The 21437-nt window shown below is 42.7% G+C and overlaps 1 protein-coding gene across 2 annotated transcripts in view; it reads left to right on the top strand.

The window, feature by feature from the left end:
• NDFIP1 (Nedd4 family interacting protein 1) overlaps positions 1-21437 on the top strand; it is a 90757-nt gene that overhangs the window by 11522 nt on the left and 57798 nt on the right. Inside the window, exons 2-3 of one of the 2 annotated variants that reach the window (XM_038413482.2) lie at positions 3247-3395; positions 19557-19644. In XM_038413482.2, the coding sequence (XP_038269410.1) occupies positions 3348-3395; positions 19557-19644 (136 nt within the window). In that variant the 5' untranslated portion in view covers positions 3247-3347. Of the gene's footprint in view, positions 1-3105; positions 3396-19556; positions 19645-21437 lie in introns of those variants that run through there. The other variant, XR_006273785.1, reaches the window with a different exon arrangement.

Consider the following 21437-nt stretch of genomic DNA (forward strand, 5'->3'; position numbering starts at 1 on the left):
TATGCACCTACACTGACCAGCACAGAGGAAAGGAGCAGTTCTACTTTGACCTGGGCTCCATCATCAGATTAACCCCTGCATATGACAAGCTCATTCTGCTGGGAGACTTCAACGTTAGAGTTGGTAAAGACAACAGAGACTGGAGAGGTATGATAGGACAACATGGAATGGGAAAGATGAACAGCAACTCCTCTTGGTAAATGTACAGAACACAGTCTGCTCATCACTAACACCATCTTTAGGCAAAATGATAAATATAAAATGACATGGATGCACCCATCGTCCAAACAATGGCACCTGATCAACTATGTTATCAGCTGCTAATGAGACATCCACAATGTCAGAATTACCAGAGCCATGCGTGGTGCAGAATGCTGGACAGACCACAGATTGGTAAGAGCAGTGCTCAACCTGAATGTAGTCCCTTCACAGCTCAAGCACCCCAAACTTAATAGTATAGCCTTCAACGTAGCAAAACTCAAGCATACCAACTATTAGGTGCAGTTTCAGCAGTCACTTAATGACAAGCTTTTTTCCTGCCCACCAATCACTGGTAACCCAACAGAAAAATGGAACCAATTCAAACGTGATTACTGACACAGCTAAATCAGTGCTGGGGCCAAAGAAAAGGATATACCAGGATTAGTTCTATGAGAACAATGAGGACATTTCCAAACTCCTAAGTGACAAGAAGAAAGCATTTGTTGAATGGCAGAATGAACTCACTTCCATCTCAAAGAAAAATAGGTGTAAGTACCTACAGAGCAAGGCCCAGTCTGAACTGCGGAGAATGCAGGATGAGTGGTGGGAGAGAACAGCTGCAGAAGTGCAACATTATGCAGATACAGACAACACAAAGATCTTCTTTGACTGTCTCAAAGCAATCTACGGACCACCTGAATCTGGCACAGCCCTTTGAAGTCGGCAGATGGAACAACCCTCATTAAAGACAAGGAGGGAATCGTACAGAGATGGGCTGAACACTTCAATAGTCTACTCAATAGACCAGTTGATTGGCATGTCCTTGATCATCTACCCGAGAAACCCATCAAAGAGGATCTTGACCTACCTCCATCAGTTGAGGAAGTTATGAAAGCCATCAAACAACTGAACTCTGGCAAAGCCTCCGCAAAGCCTGCTGTACAGAGGAGAGCAATGTGGGGATGGGAGCATTGGGTCCTGGACCATGGCCCCACCCCCACTGAGCTTCTTCCCCTCAAGGCCATGCACTCACTCAACCTCTTCCCACCAACTCCCCTATGTCCTGCCACCCACACCTCTCTATTCCCTCCCCGAGGTCCCCCCACCCACTCCTCTCCACCACCTCCCACGAGATCCCCCCACCCACTGCTCACTCCTCTCTCTTTCGTCCTCCTCTTCTCCCGCCAACATAGCTACCACCTCTTGCGGAGGTGGATTTATTATGATGCTGATGGGAGAACTCTCTCCCATAGGCATAAAGCATCTTCACCAGACACATTAGTACATCAGTACAGCTGCCCCAATGTAGCACTTAAGTGTAGACCAGCCTCCAGAAACTGAAGCCTCAGATGGATTGAGTGGAGGCAGGAGGGACTTTGGCACCCATAAATTACTTGCTCCGTACCCCTCACAAAAGTGATGAGCTCAGACTGGGGAGCGGGGGTATGTTGTGCAATTTGTTGGTTTCCATTGATTGGTAACTCCCCTGTACTTTTTAAAAACAAAGTGCGTGGCCTGGTCTACACTGAAAAGTTATATTGGCATATCTGTGTCGTGTGGAAAAAAGCCACAACCCTGACCTATGGAGCTATGCCAACATGATACCCAGAGTAGACATAGTTATGTCAGAAGCTGTCTTCAGTTATCAACATAGCTAAGTTTGTTAGGGGGCGTGGTAATCCTTCACTGACAGAAAAACCCTTTTGTCAGTGTAGATTGTATCTACACCACAGATCTATGTCAGTATAGTCTCTATAGTGTAGATGTGTGTTCCTTTGCTAAGCCTGTGTTCCTTGCTTTACTGCCACACTGTTCCTGAAAGGTGAAACTAGGAAAACCAGAACTCACGTGGCCAGGTGGATTCTGCAGACTGCAGGGAACCTGTTGAAGCAAGTTGTGGTATTGGGAGGGCTGAGGCAGTGGTTCCAGGTCTAGGGAGCTGGATTGTAAGGCCCACTGACCAAAAAGGGTGGCAGACATGGGGTCTGCATCTGGGAAGTGTGTCAAGGAAACCAAGAGCTAGGAACAGTGATCAGTTGCTACCCAGACCCTGGAACTTAGCAGCATGTTGGATTCAGCAGTTGTATTACTTAACAACAAATGATGTCTGTTTGGAGGGTAGGGCTGGACCAGAGTGTGACAAGGACAGCTCCTAAACAAATATTTTGCCAATACTAATGATCAAACTATTGATATTATTATTGTTGTTCCAAGTAGCTACCCCTATTGGAATTGAGTTCCCATTGTGGTAATTTCTGTACAATGATATGAAAAGATATGGTCCTTTTCTCCAGGAAGCTGTAGTGAATGGTAATGAGTAGGGTGACCAAATAGCAAGTGTGAAAAATCAGGACAGGAGTGGGGGGTAATAGGTGCCTATATAAGACAAAGCCCCAAATATTTGGACTGTCCCTATAAAAACGGGACATCTGGTCGCCGTAGTAATGAGTTCTGGTTAATCAGGACAGCATCAGCCTAAAGATGATTTAATAGGGATTAATTTAGCTAGTCCCAATTCGTTAACTGGTGCTCAGTCAGTGGTTAAAAAAATGGGAAATGCTAAGGCTTGGAATGGGTTTGTAGGATCCGGCCCTAGGATGGCCCTAGTATGACATGACACCAGGGTCTCAGACAGCGCAAGGCACCAATTTCAGAAGGGTCCATGCTGCCGGCCCTTAGGAAAGTGCTTGGTTCCTGCAGAAGGTGGGAAGCTGGGAATGCCCCTTCGTTACCCTTTGTACCTATTAAACCCAACCAGTATCGAGCGGACCAGGGGCTGAGGATGGCCCCCGGGCTCAGGAGAGGCGGCTGGGCTGGGCTGGGCTGGGCCGGGCCAGCGAGGGAGGGAGAAGGAGGAGAAGGGGGGGTGACAGCAGCGGGAGGAAGGGAAGTGGTGGGAGCTGAGCAGGCAGCAGCAGCAGCAGCAGCAGCAGCCAGTGACCCAGCAGCGCTGCGCCTGCGATCGCGATCCTCCGCTTCCAGCAGCAGCAGCAGGGGCAGGCAGCGCCCACTGAGTGTGGGAGGCCGGCGTGGGGCGGGTCTGAACGGAGCCGCCCCGACTCGTCTCTGGGCCCTCCGACCCCAGCCAGCCCCGCGGGGCCTCCGCCCGGCCTCTTCTCTCCGCCTGACGCTCCCTCTCCAGCGCCATGGCGGCGGCGGCCGCCGCCGAGCCCAGCAGTGGCCGCTACCAGCAGGTGAGGCCCGGCAGGGCGGGTACGCGAGCGCCGCGGCTTCCTAGGCCGCACGGCTGGGCCGATGGGGCTCCGGGGGGAGCCGAGTCCCCCGCCCCGGCCGAGCTAGGGAGCGGTCGCGGTGGGGACCCGGTGTGGGGCGGGGAGCAGAGCCCCTCCTCCGGGGGGGGGAGGTGAGTGACCCCCCCCCAGCCAGCCAGGCCCGTCCCGCCCCGCCTCGCCAGGGCTCTGCCGGGCACCCCGAGCCCTGGGCCAGCGAGAATCTGCCGCCCCTGCCATGGGCGTGGGGCCGCGGCCCACGGCTCCCCGGGCCGCTCCTCCTGTCCCTGGCAGCCTTGGCCGCTGGTGGGTGGAGGGGCCCGGGAGACCCGCCCTAGAGCCTGGGCTCGTGAGACCATCCAAGGAAAACTACTGGTATGGATTGTAAACCCCCCTTCAAAAAGTCCATGCCTGTCCCTTGGCTAAGAGCCCATGGGGCGCCTACAATTACAGGTTGGGGGAAGAACTGGACATCGGCCTCCGGGAACAGAAGTCCTGGCCCTAATGCAGCCTGGCCAAGCGGGCATGAAAATCTGCACAAAATCAGCTAGGCCACGCTCAGCAGTGCGATCACAACATCCACTGGGGGGGCTTCCCTGCGCCTGGTGGCATTGCATGCACATACAGTACTGCTTGGGGGAGTGTACAAGTGGAATTTGGGGAGGCGGGGGGGGGGTCTGATGTGTCTTAGTATAGCAGAATCCTGTGTTAGCCTCAGTATGGTTTAATGGGAGGAATTTACCTGGTGCTGATGATAGTGTTCAATCAGGAGTAAACTAAACCAAAGATGTAACATTTATTTGGGTGTTTTGGACTTCTCACTGTAGCTGACAGGTTGAAGCACCTTCTCCGTAATGGGTCTTTTGGATGGAAGAGTTCTAAACTAAACCCCCTAATTTTGGGAATTTAGATCTGTGTTGTTGAGATGATTTAATGTGTGTGACATTTAAACTTATCCAAGCACAGAGAGTCGGAATAAGGTTTTGCATGCCATTTGAGCTCTGCATGGGAAGATGGCCATGAGTCGAGCAGCCACACAGTGGTTGGTGCCTGTCCTGTGATGGCTTGAATGGAAATTCTCAGTAGACTGGTATGAAATTGGCCATTAGCTGCAGACTGGGGGGGGGGGGGGGGGAAGATGCGGGCGCAACAACGGATGGATCTGCTCTTAAAGTGATATTGCTAGTCTTGATGTTCAGCTAATTTTCTTTCTTTCTTAGTTGTCTGTGTGTAGCTCCATGTTGCAGCTACTGCATTTAATGATCTCCCAATCCCAGTTCTCAGGGCGTTAGTTGTTTGTGTGTAATTCCATGTTGCAAGCTACTGCATTTAATGATCTCCCAATCATCAGGGCCGCTATCTTATTCTGATAATTCCTAAAAACTACTTTCTTCTTCAATGTCCGTAAGCAGAGTTAATCTTTAAAAAAAAAAAAAAAAAAGGAGTATTTGTGGCACCTTAGAGACAACAAATTTATTTGAGCATTGGCATCCGATGAAGTGAGCTGTAGCTCACGAAAGCTTATTGTCAAATAAATTTGTTAGTCTCTAAGGTGCCACAAGTCCTCCTTTTCTTTTTGCGAATACAGACTAACACGGTTGCTACTCTGAAACCAATCTTTTTTAAATTACTGTTTTTCCCTCTTCTAGATTTCCTTTTACATCTGGGTAGAAACTTTCCTTATCCAAGCATATTGTTTGTGATACACAAATAATTATTATTAACAATAACGAAGCTGAAGTGGAGCCCCACAGTCTGCCCACATATTGGGAAGCTGAATTCCATCCCCTCGCTCCACATGATTCAGGCTTTCTGTGGCAAGGAAATGTATATTGCTTGGAACATGTGTCTAGCAAAATATTTGAAGACACATAACTTTAAACTAGACAGACAAAGGCCTCAGTCCTGCAACTGACAGTACGAGTGGACCCTCACACCCGCACATTCTAACATGTAGAGTTGGGGCCTTAATTATTTTAAACAAAGGAGAATAATTATGATCAGTATAAAAGCATTACAAAAATCTTTTCATTCTATATATCAGTGGTCCCCAACCTTTCTGTTGCTATAGCATATGCATGTTTCCAGAAGAGTGTGGCATTTCGGCGGCTGGTTTTCCAGTGACTGCGCTCCCTTGTCAGAGGCGGGCGCACATACTACGGCTGTATATAGTTTCTGTTAGTTTCAGTTTTGGTTTCACACAGTATTTATATTCTCTTCCTGTCTATGCAGTGCAGATCTAGGGGTCTGCCTAAGCTTGCTAGAAGGTTTCCTTTTGATAATTTTTTAAATTTTGTTTTGTTGTTTTAAGGGCCTATCTGAGATAGTCTCCAAAATAAAGGTTTCTCATGTGTGCGGGTATTGAAAATTACCAAACCCGAAATTAAATTAATGGTTTTAATGTCACTAAAATATTTCTAATTAAAATAATGCTTTATTTTGAATTTAAACATTCTCCTGCATTTGTAATTCAAATATTGCATCATTGTGCTAGTGCATCAGAACTAGAAAGGTAAACTGACTGGCTTAATTGTTCTAGCTAAGTGAAGTGCAGAAAGTAAACCAACAGCTTGGGCAGTGAAAAGCGTATTAGATTTTTTGAGGAAAGAGTAAATATTTCATACAAATTCATTATCTACTACTTATTATAGTGTCACTACCATGACAATGTAATAAGTTGTAGATACTAAACCATAACATCACTTTCTCTTTTCAGAGTGCTTTAAACTTTCAAAATGATTTCCCATTAGGATTAAATTTTTCATGATTATTCTCAACTCAATAGTTAAGGTTTTTTATGTATGTCTAAAAGCTAGATAAAGCTCTATTTAGTCTTTTAATATATATATATATATATTATATATATTTTTAGATTTTAAGTGTTTTCACCATTAAGAAAGTTTTCAGTCATTTTTTTTGGTCTCAGATATTTAAAAAGGCTCAACTCCCTCCACCCCAAACTTCTTACGCAAATATTCGTACTTCTGTAGTACCTTCTATCTCAAGATCCCAAAGTATTTAAACATTAATCTGTACGACGCCTCTGAGAGTCAGAAGCCTGGTCTACACTTAAAATTCAGATCAGCATAGGTGCGAGGCTCAGCGATGTGAAGAAGCACCACAGTGCAGACACTTCTAGGTTGATGGAAGAATCAGGGAGATGGATTACACACAGCAATTGGGGAAAAAAAACCCTTCTGTCACTGTAGGAAGCATCTACACTATGGAGATGCTGCAGCACAGCTACAGCATCATAGCTGTGCAGTTGTAGCACCCGTAGTGTAGACATAGCTAGATTGTGGCCAGTTCTACACTAAGAAGTTAGGTCGACCTAGCTACTTTGCTCAGAGGTGTGAAAAATCCACACCCCTGAGAGACATAGTTAAGCCAGCCTAGCCCCTGGTTTAGATAGCTAGGTCCACAGAAGAATTCTTCCATCAACTTAGCTACCGTCTCCCAGGGAAGTGGCTTCACTCCAGCAATTGGAGAACCCCTGACATCACTGTAATTCAGAGGTGGGCAAACTACTGCTTGCAGGCCACATCTCGCCCGCAGGACCGTCCTGCCCAGCCCTTGAGCTCCAGGCCAGGGACGCTAGCTCCCAGCTCCTCCCCTGCTGTCCCCCTCCCCCGCAGCCATGCCGCCGTGCGGGCAGCACAGCTTGCACCTGCCCCCCTCCAAGGCTTTCCAATAAGCCAGTCCTGCCACTCTGAGTGGCATGGTAAGGGGACAGGGAGTGGGGTCTTTAGACAAGGGGCAGGAGGTCCCAGGGGGCAATCAGGGGACAGGGAGCAGTTGGATGGGGCGGAGGTTCTGGGGGCGGGGAGCGGGATGGGTTGGATAGGCGTGGGAGTCCCAGAGGGCCTGTCAGGGGATGCGGGTGTGTATAGGGGTCAGGGCAGTCAGGGGACAGGGAGCGGGGGGGGGGGGGCGCGGGTTGGATGGGTCAGGGGTTCTGGGGGGAGGAGGTCAGGGGATGGGGAACGGGGGGATTGGATAGGCGTGGAAGTCCTGGGGGGCCTCTCAGGGGCTGGGAGGTGGATAGGGGTTAGGGCAGTCAGGGGATAGGGAGTGGGGGGGGTTGGATAGGGGGTGGGGTCCTGGGAGGGGGCAGTCAGGGAACAAGGAGCAGGGTGGGTTGGATGGGTCGGGGGTTCTGAGGGGGGCGGGAAGTGGGAGGGGACAGATAGGGGCAGGGGCCAGGCTGTTTGGGGAGGCACAGCCTTCCCTACTCGGCCCTCCATACAGTTTTGCAACCCCAATGTGGCCCTCGGGCCAAAAAGTTTGCCCACCCCTGTTGTAGTGGGTGTCTACATGGAAGTGCTATAGTGGCTCAGTATGTAGTGCTGCCTCTGTGCTGGTGCAGTGTTTCTAGTGAAGCCATAGTCTATGTTACAGAAGGATTCAAATTCTGGTCTTAAGTCCTGAGCCCATATGGGTTTATCAGGAGGAAGCATGCTGCTCCCTAGAAGGAGAATATTGTATTACTCTTCAGTTATCACTCTGACTGATAAGAATGACATTACACAGTTCTCTGTAAAGAAATCAAAGCTGTCATTTTGCCAGGTCCTGCTAACCTCTTAACCATGCACATAACAGGGTTGTTGTTACTATGGTGCTGTAATATTCCTGGTATTTTACAGATTAGAAAGATAGTCACTGCTCCAAAAAGAGCATCAGAAAATGGAAGGTACCATGAAAAGGCCGTCACAATACAGAATCTTTGAGAATAAATGTAATTGGAGTTCAGGTCCCTAAGGGACATGCAAGAAAGAGGGGAAAAAATCTTAGTTCCTCCGTTCTTCTTTTCTTCTCTTACAAAATGTTGTTATTGGATTGATTGGTATGCTGTAGTCTGTCTTGCTCCAAGAGTGTATGCTATGAAAATAAAGATTATAGCTGACATTTAGCTGTAGAAAGGATGAGGAGAATCATTTTCTAACACTAAAGATGTCAATTTTAAATCAATTTTATCCCATATTGCTATGTATTGTAATGACAACAGTGAATCAGGATCAGTCACTTGTGACTATGACATGAAATATAGCCCTGAGTTAATAACCACAGTGGATATATTTAATTTCAGGAACTGGTCAGCTGACAAACTGTGCTCCCAGAAAGCAACCCATAGAACAGGCTCATACATCAAAATCACACACTTAATTTTTTACATTACAGGATTATGTAAGGGTAGAGGAGGGTGGAAATCCTGCTTTTAATGTTTTTCTTAATTTTAATTTGTCAGTGGGTTTCAGATTGTATAATAGCAATGGTGAATTACTGGGTGGTCCATGGCTAGCTAAATATAAGGGTTTTAGATGTATTATCATGGACAGTATGGTAATTTAAACCCCGCTCCTGCAAACACTTAGGCATGTGCTGAACTTTATGCACATAAACAACCCCATTGAGTCATGGGATTACTCACATGTGTAAAATGTTTTTATGAGAGTGTTTCTTCCAAAAACTGGAAGTTATTTTCAATTATTGTTTCAGAAAAAAATGGGTTTGTCTAGATATCCTAAAGACAACAGGAACGAATGGTAAAATTCAGTGTAAGAAAAAAAAAAAATCTGTCCTCTTTCCCAGTACCGATCCTCTACTGAGAACTGTGTGCAGGTCCCTATATCCGCCAGGAGCCCTGTCTCAGTGCACGATTGGAGGCTAAGTCACTTCACCAATAAGAGAAACCTAAAAATGGTGTTTGATTTTGATTTAAAAAAAAAAGCAAGCTAATCTTTAGGCGTTTTTAACCATTGTGATTGGCTCAAATATGAGATGATACTGATAAAAAATAGTATATGCTTGTGCCCTCAAAGTGATGCAACAATTCATCTAATCATGTATATTGTGCTTTATATGGTTATTGTTTTTTCACTAGGCTTAGAGTCTGCTGTATTTCTTCGATAGATTTAAGTCATTTATGGTGAGATCCTCAACCCCGCTCCATCTCCTCTACGTTAGAGAAAAGGGCTGGAGCAGCTTACAGGAGCTAGCCAGGGTAACTCCGGAAGACAGCTTCAGGCAGTCCTTCAGGGTTCCCCCTCATAAGATGTGGCATAGGGGACATGCCAGAGGAGGGCTGAAGTGGGAGGGATGTGTTGGGAATGGGGCCATAGCACACAGTGCTGTGGAAATTTTCGGTAGCACTGTGTCCCATAGGGGAGCCCCATGAAGATGCCATAATTTAGACAGGCTTCTAGGGCTGTCTAAATTATGCTGAGGGTCTCTCCAGCCTTTGGAGTGGCTCAGGGTGAGGTTATGTCTACGCTGCAAAAACCCTGTGGCACCGAATCTCAGAGCCCTGGTCAATTGACTCAGGTTTTGGCTGCAGGGCAAAAAATTGCAGTGTAGATGCTCAAGCTGGAGTCTGGGCTCTGAGGCCCACCTCCCCTATGGTTTCAGAGCCTGCACTCCAGCTCAAGCCTGAATGACTGTACTGCAATTTTTAGCCCTGCAGCCTGAGCCCCGTGAGCCATAGTCAGCTGACCCGGGCCAACCAAGGTCACGCCCCAGGTCTTTTATTGCAGTGTAGCTGTAGGTAAGAGTCTGGGAAGATCCCGCAGTCTTTAGAATTTGTAACTAAATATAAAGGTTATGGAGACATCAGTAGCAATTCTGTAGTTAAGGTTATATTCAGTTTTCCAGTTGAAGTGAGGTTTTAATCACTAAGGCATGAAAACAAATGCAAAGGACATGTTTATTTTATGCTTTATTGTGTGGGCACGGTTAAATTTATAATGTCCAAAACTATTCATTTCCTTGTTGTTTAACTCTTGCAGTTAGTGGATGTGATCGGTAAATGTACTGTTGTCATTTAGGTGCAGTTTTGATGGCATGAAATTTCCAAGGGGCCTGAGTGCTTTTTATTTCTTCCTCACTCTTGTTAGCTCAGTTGAGTTAGATAGAGGGGAGTGAAGAGGCCTGTCATGTGCCTTACCGTGCAGGGTGACTCCTTGAATGATCCAGCTAGCATGATTTCAGAGTAGCAGCCGTGTTAGTCTGTATTCGCAAAAAGAAAAGGAGGACTTGTGGCACCTTAGAGACTAACAAATTTATTAGAGCATAAGCTTTCGTGAGCTACAGCTCACTTCATCAGATGCATGATGCACTTCATCCAGCTAGCATGAGTAACAATATTGGCTTCAGCACTGGGAGTAGAAGTTCAACATGATCCCTAGATATGTATTTGGCTCGCTAGCCCATGCTGAAGCCTGCGCCGCACTGTCTTCATAGTTATTGTTACCTATGCTTGCAGGATTCAAGCTTACTCATGTGGCTGACTACTGCACAGCTTTTTCTGTATATACGTACCCTAAGGTCAGAGGGCTTGTCTACATTTGAAAGTTGTTTCGGATTAAGGTAGGGTGTGAATTTCAAGTGCAGTAGCTATTCCTGAACAGCTCCGTGTGTGGACACACTTTATTCCAGAATAAGAGTACCTTGTTCCTGTTTTCCTTAACCTATGAACAAGGCACTCATTCTGGAACAAAGCAAAACAGGAACAAGGTACTCTTATTCTGGAATAAGTGTGTCTACTTACGGAGTTAAGAACAGCTCCTTGTGTAGACAAACACCTAGCCTGTGACTTAATGAGTGTTAAGATGGCTTTTCAGTTGCATTAAATTAACTTAGTTGAGCTAACAGTGTTGAAGAAAACACCCATTTTGTCCTTTGAGACAAGGCCACAGATGATTCTATGTTATCTGTGTCGGTGGAGCCTTACAGGGGTTCACCTGTACGTACCAAATTGCAGGATCAGTCCTGTGGTGCTGTTCTCCATTTAAGTGAATGGCAAAAAACTTCCAGTTAATTAATTAATGTGAGTAGCTTTGGGCCACAACTCTCATTAAAATCAATGGACACAAAATTGGGCACAAAATTATCTACAATAAAAAAACAGTTAATCACTTTGCTTAATTACAACTTTTTCTCTTTGCATGAATTTTCAGGGAGATTTAGAAAGTTTGGAGATTTTGAGCTGGGAGGACCCAAAGCAACATCACACACAAGTCATCATTTCAAATGTTAAATAACTAACTCAAATTCAGAAATGTTTCTTTTTTCTCCTTCATAATTTGTAAAAATAGTTTCCTTTGACTTTAAAGTAAATATGGCAGTTTTAGGTCATATCCCATTTCAAGTCAAAGATTTATAGGGGGACAAAAATAGGGCTTTATAATGGAAATTACTTGTAATCTTTATATAGGGAGGCTATTGGCTCTCTGTACTAGTCTCTAATTTATCAGCAATACGGACGTTGAAAGAGTTTGCTTGTGTTTTGTTTATACTTGGCTTTCACAGATTCTGTGATTTTTCACTGTGATGAAAGGCTGTAACTTTTGGTATTAATTCTGATGCAGTCTGTGACTTCAGTGTTTTCCTTTTAGAAATCTCAAAGAACTCGTTACACTACCATAGAAACAGCATGAGATGTGAGATCAGATGAGTTATCTGCAGTTAGATCTTCTTGTATGTTGTCACTATCGGACTGTTCAGCAATTCTGCTTGAGCACACCAGAAGTTGTCAGCATGTATTTCAGTAACTGAAATACATATTCAGTGTAGATTCTGCCCAGTAACGCAGGTGTTGCTAAGTACTTATGAGAGTTTCCTTTGAATGTGTATATACAGTTGTGAACTAGTGGCAATGGTAATTTTTCTAGTCTGTGAATCCTTTTTATTAAAATGACAGGTTTCAGAGTAGCAGCCGTGTTAGTCTGTATTCGCAAAAAGAAAGGGAGTACTTGTGGCACCTTAGAGACTAACAAATTTATTAGAGCATAAGCTTTCGTGAGCTACAGCTCACCGATGAAGTGAGCTGTAGCTCACGAAAGCTTATGCTCTAATAAATTTGTTAGTCTCTAAGGTGCCACAAGTACTCCCTTTCTTTTTATTAAAAGGTTTCTTAGTGATTTAACCCTCCCAAAAACTGATTGATTTAAATTTTAATGGAACGAACAGAATCATAGAAGACCACTGATAACAACTAAAGTATTGGATAAATGATAAAGCAGTCATCTTTGTTGCATGTTTTAAATGATATTGATTTTTTAAAGGTCGGAAACTTTATATTAAGGAATTTTAAAAACAAGAATGTTTGAGTTCGAAAAAATAATTAAACTTCTATGCCTCTATGCTTTATCTTTTTGCTAAAGCCTCAATCCTCCAAACACTTATGCGCACACCTAACTTCACTACCATGAATAGTCAGTCCCTTTCACAGTAGTAAAGTTAAGCATGTGCATAAGTGTTTGTAGGATTGTGGCCCAAGACTGCAGAGCTCATCTGTTCTTTCCAGGCATGGAAGTCTAATTAATGTTTAGCAGTACTGAAACAGGTATTGACTTAATATCTACAAGATGTCAAATTAAAATCAAATGTAATTTAAAATTCACTCATTTAAAAAATGGTGGATGAACTAATTTGATTGTGAACTGGTTAAAATGGACACAATCAAGGCATATTTTATAACTTCTCTTTTGTTTAGAAATACGTCTTGGAAGCTAGAAACTGTTTCCTTATTTTTTGCCTCCCACCCCCAAATCTTGTCGTGGGGATGATCTTGAGTGCTAGATTTGGCCTGACCAATCTTGAGACCATTAGTTTGAATTCCCCCCCCCCCCCCCACCAGGAACGCTTGGGCATGGAGTTTTATTCAGAGCTTGTTTTGCTGCACACTGCCGTATTGTCATGGCAGTAATATCAGAGACCGATCTGCATTAATTTATTTCTGCTGGTAATAAATCACGGTTTTGTAGAATGATTTATACAAGAAAAAAATCAAAAGCTTTCTTGGAGGCTATTCTGTTTGATTACAATTTGCTTTGTGACTGTGGACATTCTACTCAGATACTTCCGCACCTGTTCCGTTCTGTAGGATTGCACTTGGAATAGTTCAGAAAAGCATGAAGAATGGATTTCATTTTGTCTCTTTCCATTCCATTTGCAATAATCTTCTAATTTAATTTAGTTTTTCTTAGATTCAGTTTTGAATGCCTGAGTTATCACATGCTGATGTTCTTCTAAAGCATCTTGTTTTCTGACTATGGCTTTTTAAGAGTTAGAACTTGGTAGGAAATCTGATTACTTTTGAAAAAATTACAAAAGCTATCTTGCAGTGCTGTTGAGTAGTATGTCAACTGTAGATTTTACTCCTGATTCTCTATACAACACATTATCTAAATGTGCTATTCAGTACCCAGGGTATGGATTTTTAAACACTCGTTTGGAATTGGTATGTGAGATCTGTGGATAACTTAGACATGGAGTTTAATCAAAAGACAGTTCAGAAGTGATACTATATCTGAAGCCCATGTAACAGTATGTTTTGAAAGATTGCTAAAATAAAAATATTTTAGTTATTAAATGAAAACTCTGCACTTCAGTAGAAAAATATTCAGCCAAAGTTCTCAAAGCATTTTACAAAGGTTAAAGTTCATACGAGCACTGTGAAATATGTAAATATTGTTATACACCTCTTACACAAGGAGAATCTGAGGAACAGAGGATGAGTGCCTTGCCCATGGTCTACAGTGAGCTCATGGCTTCATTGGGAATGGAATATTCCAGGACCTCATCACATACTGTAACCACAGCACATGTTACTGCTCCAATATCTAAGTAATTGAGGGGAAAATACTTAGTTGAATTTTTTTTTTAAACTAACGCTCTGTCTATTAACATTTTAATTCAAAGTTTTTTTTTCTTTAAAACCCAACAAAAAAGAATGTTCTTAAAGTAAAAGACTTCAGTGACTCAAAGGGAAAGTAACTCTTGGCCTAGATCAGTGAATGAAAAAAACCCCTTCTGACTTAACTCAAGTTGTGCTTACATCAGAATTCTCCTGTTGTGAGCAATTTTTAGTAGCCTGAAGGGGGAAAATATCTCTTGCAAGAGCAGATAATAAAGCATTTTTAATTGTGTGTACTAGGTCCCTGCACCATCTTACATGGAAAATGCAAGACTATTGCTGTCATGGCAATGTTGGGCCACTTGAGGCCTGATGATTCATTCTTCCTGCCACATGAACCCTTATTGTTTTGTTAATGAGCTCTTAGTTGAATTTTAGATGCCTGGAAACATTAAAAAGGCTGCAAGGCATGTCTGCGTACCATGTTCATTCAAATGAAAATCTGTTTCATATAATTATTTAGAATGTTGCAGGCCTTGGAATCTTCTAAACTCTTCTTAATTGTAAGAATATTTTTCTGCCCCCTTTCATCACTTGTGCGTTTTCTTCTTTATCATATGTTGTAATATTATGTCTGTCATAAATATAAAGGGAAGGGTAACCACCTTTCTGTATACAGTGCTCTAAAATTCCTCCTGGCCAGAGGCAAAACCCTTTCACCTGTAAAGGGTTAAGAAGCTAAGGTAACTTCGCTGGCACCTGACCAAAATGACCAATGAGGGGACAAGATGCTTTCAAATCTGGAGAGGGGTGGGGGGAACAAAGGGTTCTGTCTGTCTGTGTGATGCTTTTGCCGGGAACAGATCAGAAATGTAAGCTTTCCAAATCTGTTAAATTAGTAAGTAATCTAGCTAGAAAATGCATTAGATTTTCTTTTGTTAAATGGCTGCTAAAATAAGCTATGCTGGAAGAAATGTATATTCCTGTTCTTGTGTCTTTTTGTAACTTAAGGTTTTGCCTAGAGGGATGCTCTGTGTTTTGAATCTGATTACCTTGTAAGCTATTTACCATCCTGATTTTACAGAGGTGATTCTTTTACCTTTTCTTTCATTAAAATTCTTCTTTTAAAAACCTGATTGATTTTCATTTGTTCTTAAGATCCAAGGGTTTGGGTCTATGTTCACCTGTACTAACTGGTGAGGATTATTATCAAGCCTTCCCCAGGAAAGGGGGTGTAGGGCTTGGGGGGATATTTTGGGGGAAGACGTCTCTAAGTGGTCTCTTTCCCTGTTCTTTGTTTAACACGCTTGGTGGTGGCAGCATACTGTTTAAGGACAAGGCAAAGTACCTTGGGGAAGTTTTTAACCTAAGCTTGTAAGAATAAGCTTAGGGGGTCTTTCATGCAGGTCCCTACTTCTGTACCCTAGAGTTCAGAGTGGGAAAGGAGACTTGACAATATCATTTAGCCAGCACTTTCACTTTCCCTCCCCTTGGGATTACATCTCTCAAGTCTCTAATTTCCCCCACCCTCCTTCTTTTTACTTATAAACATTAGAGAGGCTTAGTTGGACACTTCCTTCCACTGTTAAGATAGCGGGTGATGCTACTCGGAGAGTAATAACAGAACATCTACTGTGCCAGACCCTTACCTCATTCGCTGTTAATGTCATGAATTTTTATGCAAGCTTATTTCTCAGCAGACTACATAGCTGCAGTTTTCTTGGGTAGCATTTTAGGTTTTCATTTTCAAGTGTCAGAGTAGCAGCCCTGTTAGTCTGTATTGGCAAAAAGAAAAGGAGTACTTGTGGCACCTTAGAGACTAACAAATTTATTAGAGCATAAGCTTTCGTGAGCTACAGCTCACTTCATCGGATGCATTTGGTGGAAGTGAGCTGTAGCTCACGAAAGCTTATGCTCTAATAAATTTGTTAGTCTCTAAGGTGCCACAAGTACTCCTTTTCTATTTTCAAGTGTAACTTTCAGGGATTAAAATTGGGCCAATGCTTCATAGACGGGTAAGACAGAAGAGTCATTGGGTCTGAACCTTTTGCATTTTACAGGATTGTTCCCTAGATTACTTGCTGTGTTTTCTCCAACCTCTTCTTCAGTATCGCAGTGATAACTCAGATGCCTCCTTTCAGAATACAATTGTTCTTCAAATTGAGAATATTTTTCCCTAATGACCAAACTACCTGCATCATTCCTTGTCCCCAGATTACTTAACCTTGTCCTACCTACTTGGCATTTGGACTAATAAAATAGTATTTAATGAGCTGGGCATGGCCATGAAGTTAGTACTTTTTATCTAAAAGCGTTTTTTAGGTTATATGTTTAAGCTGAGATTGGGGGAGGGGAGAGTATGGTGTAGTAGTTAGAGCAGGAGACTGTTCTGGGTTCTGTTTTATTATTTATTTATTTTTACTCTGACAGTGCCTTACTTGGTTACTTTGGGCAAGTTCCTTTTCTCTGCTTGTTTGTTTTCCCATCTGTTAAATGTAAAACCTATTATTATGATTATTTATTTATTAGTAGTAGCAGTAGTATTATGGAAGTGCTTAAGGGCTGCAGTTGGGGATCACGGCCCCCTTGTGCTACGTACTAGACAAATTCATAACAAAAAGATGGTCCCTGCCCTGAAGATCTTGCAATCTAACACGTATTCTATACTAGAAAAGGTGTTCTAGTTTAGTTATAGCTATACTGGCAAACCCCTCCTACTGTATAAAGCGCTCTTTTGCTGGTATACCTGTGTCTACACTAAGACTTTTGCTGGTATAAAAAATGCTATTAACATTCACACTTCTGACATTTCTATACAGGCAAAAGTTTTAAGCATAGATCTGGCCTTACTAAACTGGGTCTGTACCTTGTACCTATGTTACAAGAGTGTAGAAAGGCTCTATTAATTAGTGTCAGGCTGTCACAGTTACGCGCGCGCGCGCGCGCATACACACACACACTTGTCCTTGCAAATACCCACTGTGTACTTGCAGACTGGATATTTGTGAGTGCACATGCCAAGTTAATTGACATGTCATTGATTATAAAATGGATTGGAAATAAATAAGGTTGCATTGTTACAGTAGCACTTGCTGCTATCATGTTAATCTGCTTATGCGATGGGAGGCTAAAAAAATTGCAGCAATCGGTGCAATACCCACCTGCCTTTATTGCCTTAAGTATATCCTGTGGAGGAATAGGGTTACTTACCAGCAGTGTACTTACTGCCTGCCTGCTGTGGAAGAATAGTGAGAAGTTGACAGGTTTTGTGGGTTCAAATTCTTCTGGGAGGAGTGTTTTAAATTTGATATTTTTCTAATTCTTCCCTCTTGTGGCCAGGAACAGTTGGGGGTGGGAGAAATGTTCTTTACTTTTAATAAAGGTCAGATTTTGGACCTTAACTAATTCCCCACTTTAGGGAAGTGATTCAACCTCATGTCATACCAGGAGTTCTCCACCTGAAAGGGTTGGTGTACACTACCGCGATAAATCGACCTAAGTTACACTACTTCAGTTAGCTTAGATCGATTTACCACAGTGTCTATACCACGCTGTGTTGACGGGGGACGATCTCCTGCCGACTTACCTTACTCTTCTCAGGGAGCTCTAGTACTGGAGTTGATGGGAGAGTGCTCTACCATCGACTTAATGCGTCTTCATTAGACCTGCTAGATTGACACCACTGCATTGATTGCAGCAGGTGCTGATCTAGTAAATGTAGACATGGCCAAAGTTGCTACCAGTGTGCCCATATTGGTAAATGAGTGGTATGCTAGCTAGAAGGGGAGGGTGACCTCAGTGGATATGGAGGGGATCCTTGTATGGAAAAGGGAGACTTGTTATGGAAAGGTTGAAAGCCACTGTGTCAGAATAATGGCAATTTTTGGAGGCTTGTGGAGTTAGTAATTCATCTCCAGAATGAAGATTTGAGGAATTTAGGGAGACTTTATATTGTACCTAATTAGCTATTTGCATGCACAGTTACCTGTTGTGTATGCAATCATGATAATTTTGCAGTTGAATTAGGCATGCAATTGTCCATTTAACTTTTTTTTTTAAATCTGACCCCCAGATATTTTCTAGCAAACTTCTAGGGCCTGATTTTCAAGTAACTTAGACACAAATGTTTGCAATGCACACATACGTTACTTGAATATGTGGTCCTTAAAGTTTTTGAGGTTGACTTTCAGAAGCAGTATGGATGCAGTTTGACCCTTAGCTGTTGACTGTATGTACAACAAAAAATACATATTGAACACAAGACACAGACCAAGCTCATGTAAAACAAGACCTTCAAGGACTTCATATATGTGCAAATAAAACAGAAACCCAACCATAAAAATAATAGAGCTGTTACTTCTGCAGGCTGAAGAGGAAGAGAGAGAGAATTTTGGTTTTTCATACTTTGGAGGTGGTTAGATACTATAGTGAAAAGAGGTCATTAGTGTCTCAGTAGAGAACAGGAAGAAAAATATCTGATGGCTTCAAGGATATTAGCATTATTATGCATGAAGGGTAGTCAAGGAAGATATTAATAAAGGAATTGCCATTTGCAGTGTTACTGTCATTTAATTATGATTTAAAAAAAAAATCTCTCTTCAGATGTAGGAAAGTGGTTCAGTCCCAAGAAATCTTTCTAAATCTGAGAGTCTGTGTGTGTGTGTGTGTGGTGTGATTCAGTGATGTGCAATAGAAAGAATGAAGTAGCTAGATGATAGCTGATACACTCTTCTTTGGACATGCCTAACCCAGTATTGCCAGCTTTTATGGTCAAATAATGTTTTCAAACCCTACATAATACAAGCCACATACTGCATATACGAAAAGCTGTATGCCTGTTTATATTCTGTGTGTGTGTGTGTTTATTAATCCAAAATGGAGTGTACAGTTACATTTCTCACCCCGGATCCCTCTTATCCACAGCACGACTGACTGATAAACAGTTTATTTTGCTTAACTCGGCTGAGCACCGGTTTTCTTAGCAAAGCCACAGATGGTAATGGAGATTTTGACTGAATGTCTCCTACCATTTCCTCTTCTTATGAAAACAAATGCAATTTGGTCTTCTCACAATTAGTGTGACCCGATAGCTTTTAAATTAGTGCTGAGGAAGTAGAAAGGTACAACAATAAATACACATGGATGCTCTGTAGCAATCTGGAACCTGAAATGTAGAAATATAACTTAGCACACAGACTTATCACAACTGACACATTGATTAAAATCTACCAATAGGATTACTTTGGCTACCTCTGGGGTGAAATGTGGCAAGTGTTTAACAGTGCACTGCATTTCTGTACAACCGTTTAAGATAAGAAGAGACTGCCAAATGCACCTGAAAGTGCAGGGGTAATTTAGGTAGGCAGAATGTAACTAACCCATTTGGATTTTGACCAGGACACCATGATTGTGTAATTCTCTGTGTTATGGGGGAGTCCGATTTATTTGTCTGTTTTCTTCAGCCCTATTAAAACGTAAATGATTCTGTTCAGTTGCAGAATGAGGAGGAGCCTGGAGAGACTGAACACACTGTGAATGATGCCCCTCCACCTTACAGCAGCATTTCTGGGGAGAATGCAGGTAAACTGAGCAGCAAGGAAATAAACGTTTTTTCTCTTGGTTTTCTTTCCCATCCCTTTAGTTGTTTCTTTTTCTATAATATGCTCACTGCTGTCTGACATTGCAGCAGTATTAAGACTGGGAAGGATGGGACCTGATCCAAAGAGATATTGGTTATTTGTGGTTTGAAAGAAAACATGCCTTGGTGGCAATCAACTGATGTCATCTCCATAAAATGGTGCTTAGGTTACTTTCTACAGAGCTCTTAGCATACAGAAGAAGGTGAAAATGGTAGTGCAGTGAGGATTTGTGGTCTCTAATGAATGGTATTTGAGTAATATCTTGCTTCTTCCAGTAATCTTTAATGGTATCTTTACTGGTGTCTATTACTTTACTGTCCTTTTTCAGGGCTTCTTTCTTGGTCATGATGCTGAATTTTTTGTCTTGTAAAGTATATACAAATGCTTTTATGATACTGTAGATTAATAATGCTTGAATGCATTACAATGTTTTAAATAGCTGTCATCTGCAACTATAGAAAAGAAAGTAGCTGGAGCTGAAAGCTTGGAAGAGAGCTCAACTCGGTTATAACATGGCAGTCTGTAGCAATTAGAGCAGAAATCCAGTAGAAATAGACCTATTAAGAGGCTACGCTTGTGTGTATATATATATATATATTTTTTCAGTAACTTATCCTGTATGTGTTCTGTGGCATCAGAAAAGTTAGAAAAAATGCCTTCAGACCTGTTCGATAAAATGTTGCCCCCAAAACATGAACCTTGCACTTTTGTTCTAACAAATTCAAGCTTTTGGTGCCTGCTTCAGGGAGTAGTTTCCACAGCCAGTGATTTGCCTCTGAGAATGCCCTTCCTCCAGTCCTTGAGTTCACATCTTGAGACTTGGTCTGCTGTCACACTTGGGTATAAGTGTAAAGGCAGTCTCTAAGGTAGCCAAGTCCCAAACCAAGAAGACCGAGAGTGGACATAAGTTTTCAAGTACATAAAAGGTTGTTATAAGGAGGAGGGAGAAAAATTGTTCTCCTTAACTGCTGAGGATAGGACAAGAAGCAATGGGCTTAAATTGCAGCAGAGGTGGTTTAGGTTGGACATTGGGAAAAACCTCTGAACTATCAGGGGGGTTAAGCACTGGAATAAATTGCCTAGGGAGGTTGTGAAATCTCCATCATTGGAGATTTTAAAGAGCAGGTTAAACAAATGCCAGTCAGGGATGGTCTAGGTAATACTTAGTCCTGCCATGAGTGCAGGGGACTGGATTAGATGACCTCTTGAGGTCTCTTTCAGTCCTATGATTCTATGATTTACAACTTTCTAGATTGTAATCAGCACCTTGAATTGGCACCTGGAAATAGATATGTATGCGACACAGATGTAATGTGCATGCACCAAAACTACATATTCTGCACTACGTAAAGGTTTGGAGTGGCATTCATTTTATCTCTAAAATGAAAATGATATTTATGATCATGGACATGATAATTCCTTGGTAAAAAGTGGAATGGAGACTGGTTAAACCTTCTAAGGAGAGTGCCCCTGAGGAAGCTATCTTTTCTGCACGATCGTACCTGAGTTAAAAGCCAATAATACTTTTCAGAGGAACTGTCACATTCATGCTAGTCATGATCTAGATCCTGATTTCCCTCACCCACATTTTCGTAATAAAATGTCAAAATCACATTTGAGAATCAGATGCATCAGATGCAATAAAGGCAGCATATGGAAACCAAGGGGGGAGGGAGAAAAGGAGAAGATTAAAGATAGCCCCATCATTGTGGTAACCTTCCCTCCCTGTCCCAA

This window comes from Dermochelys coriacea, chromosome 8, assembly GCF_009764565.3.
Source record: "Dermochelys coriacea isolate rDerCor1 chromosome 8, rDerCor1.pri.v4, whole genome shotgun sequence".
Classification (NCBI taxonomy): Eukaryota; Metazoa; Chordata; order Testudines; family Dermochelyidae; genus Dermochelys; species Dermochelys coriacea.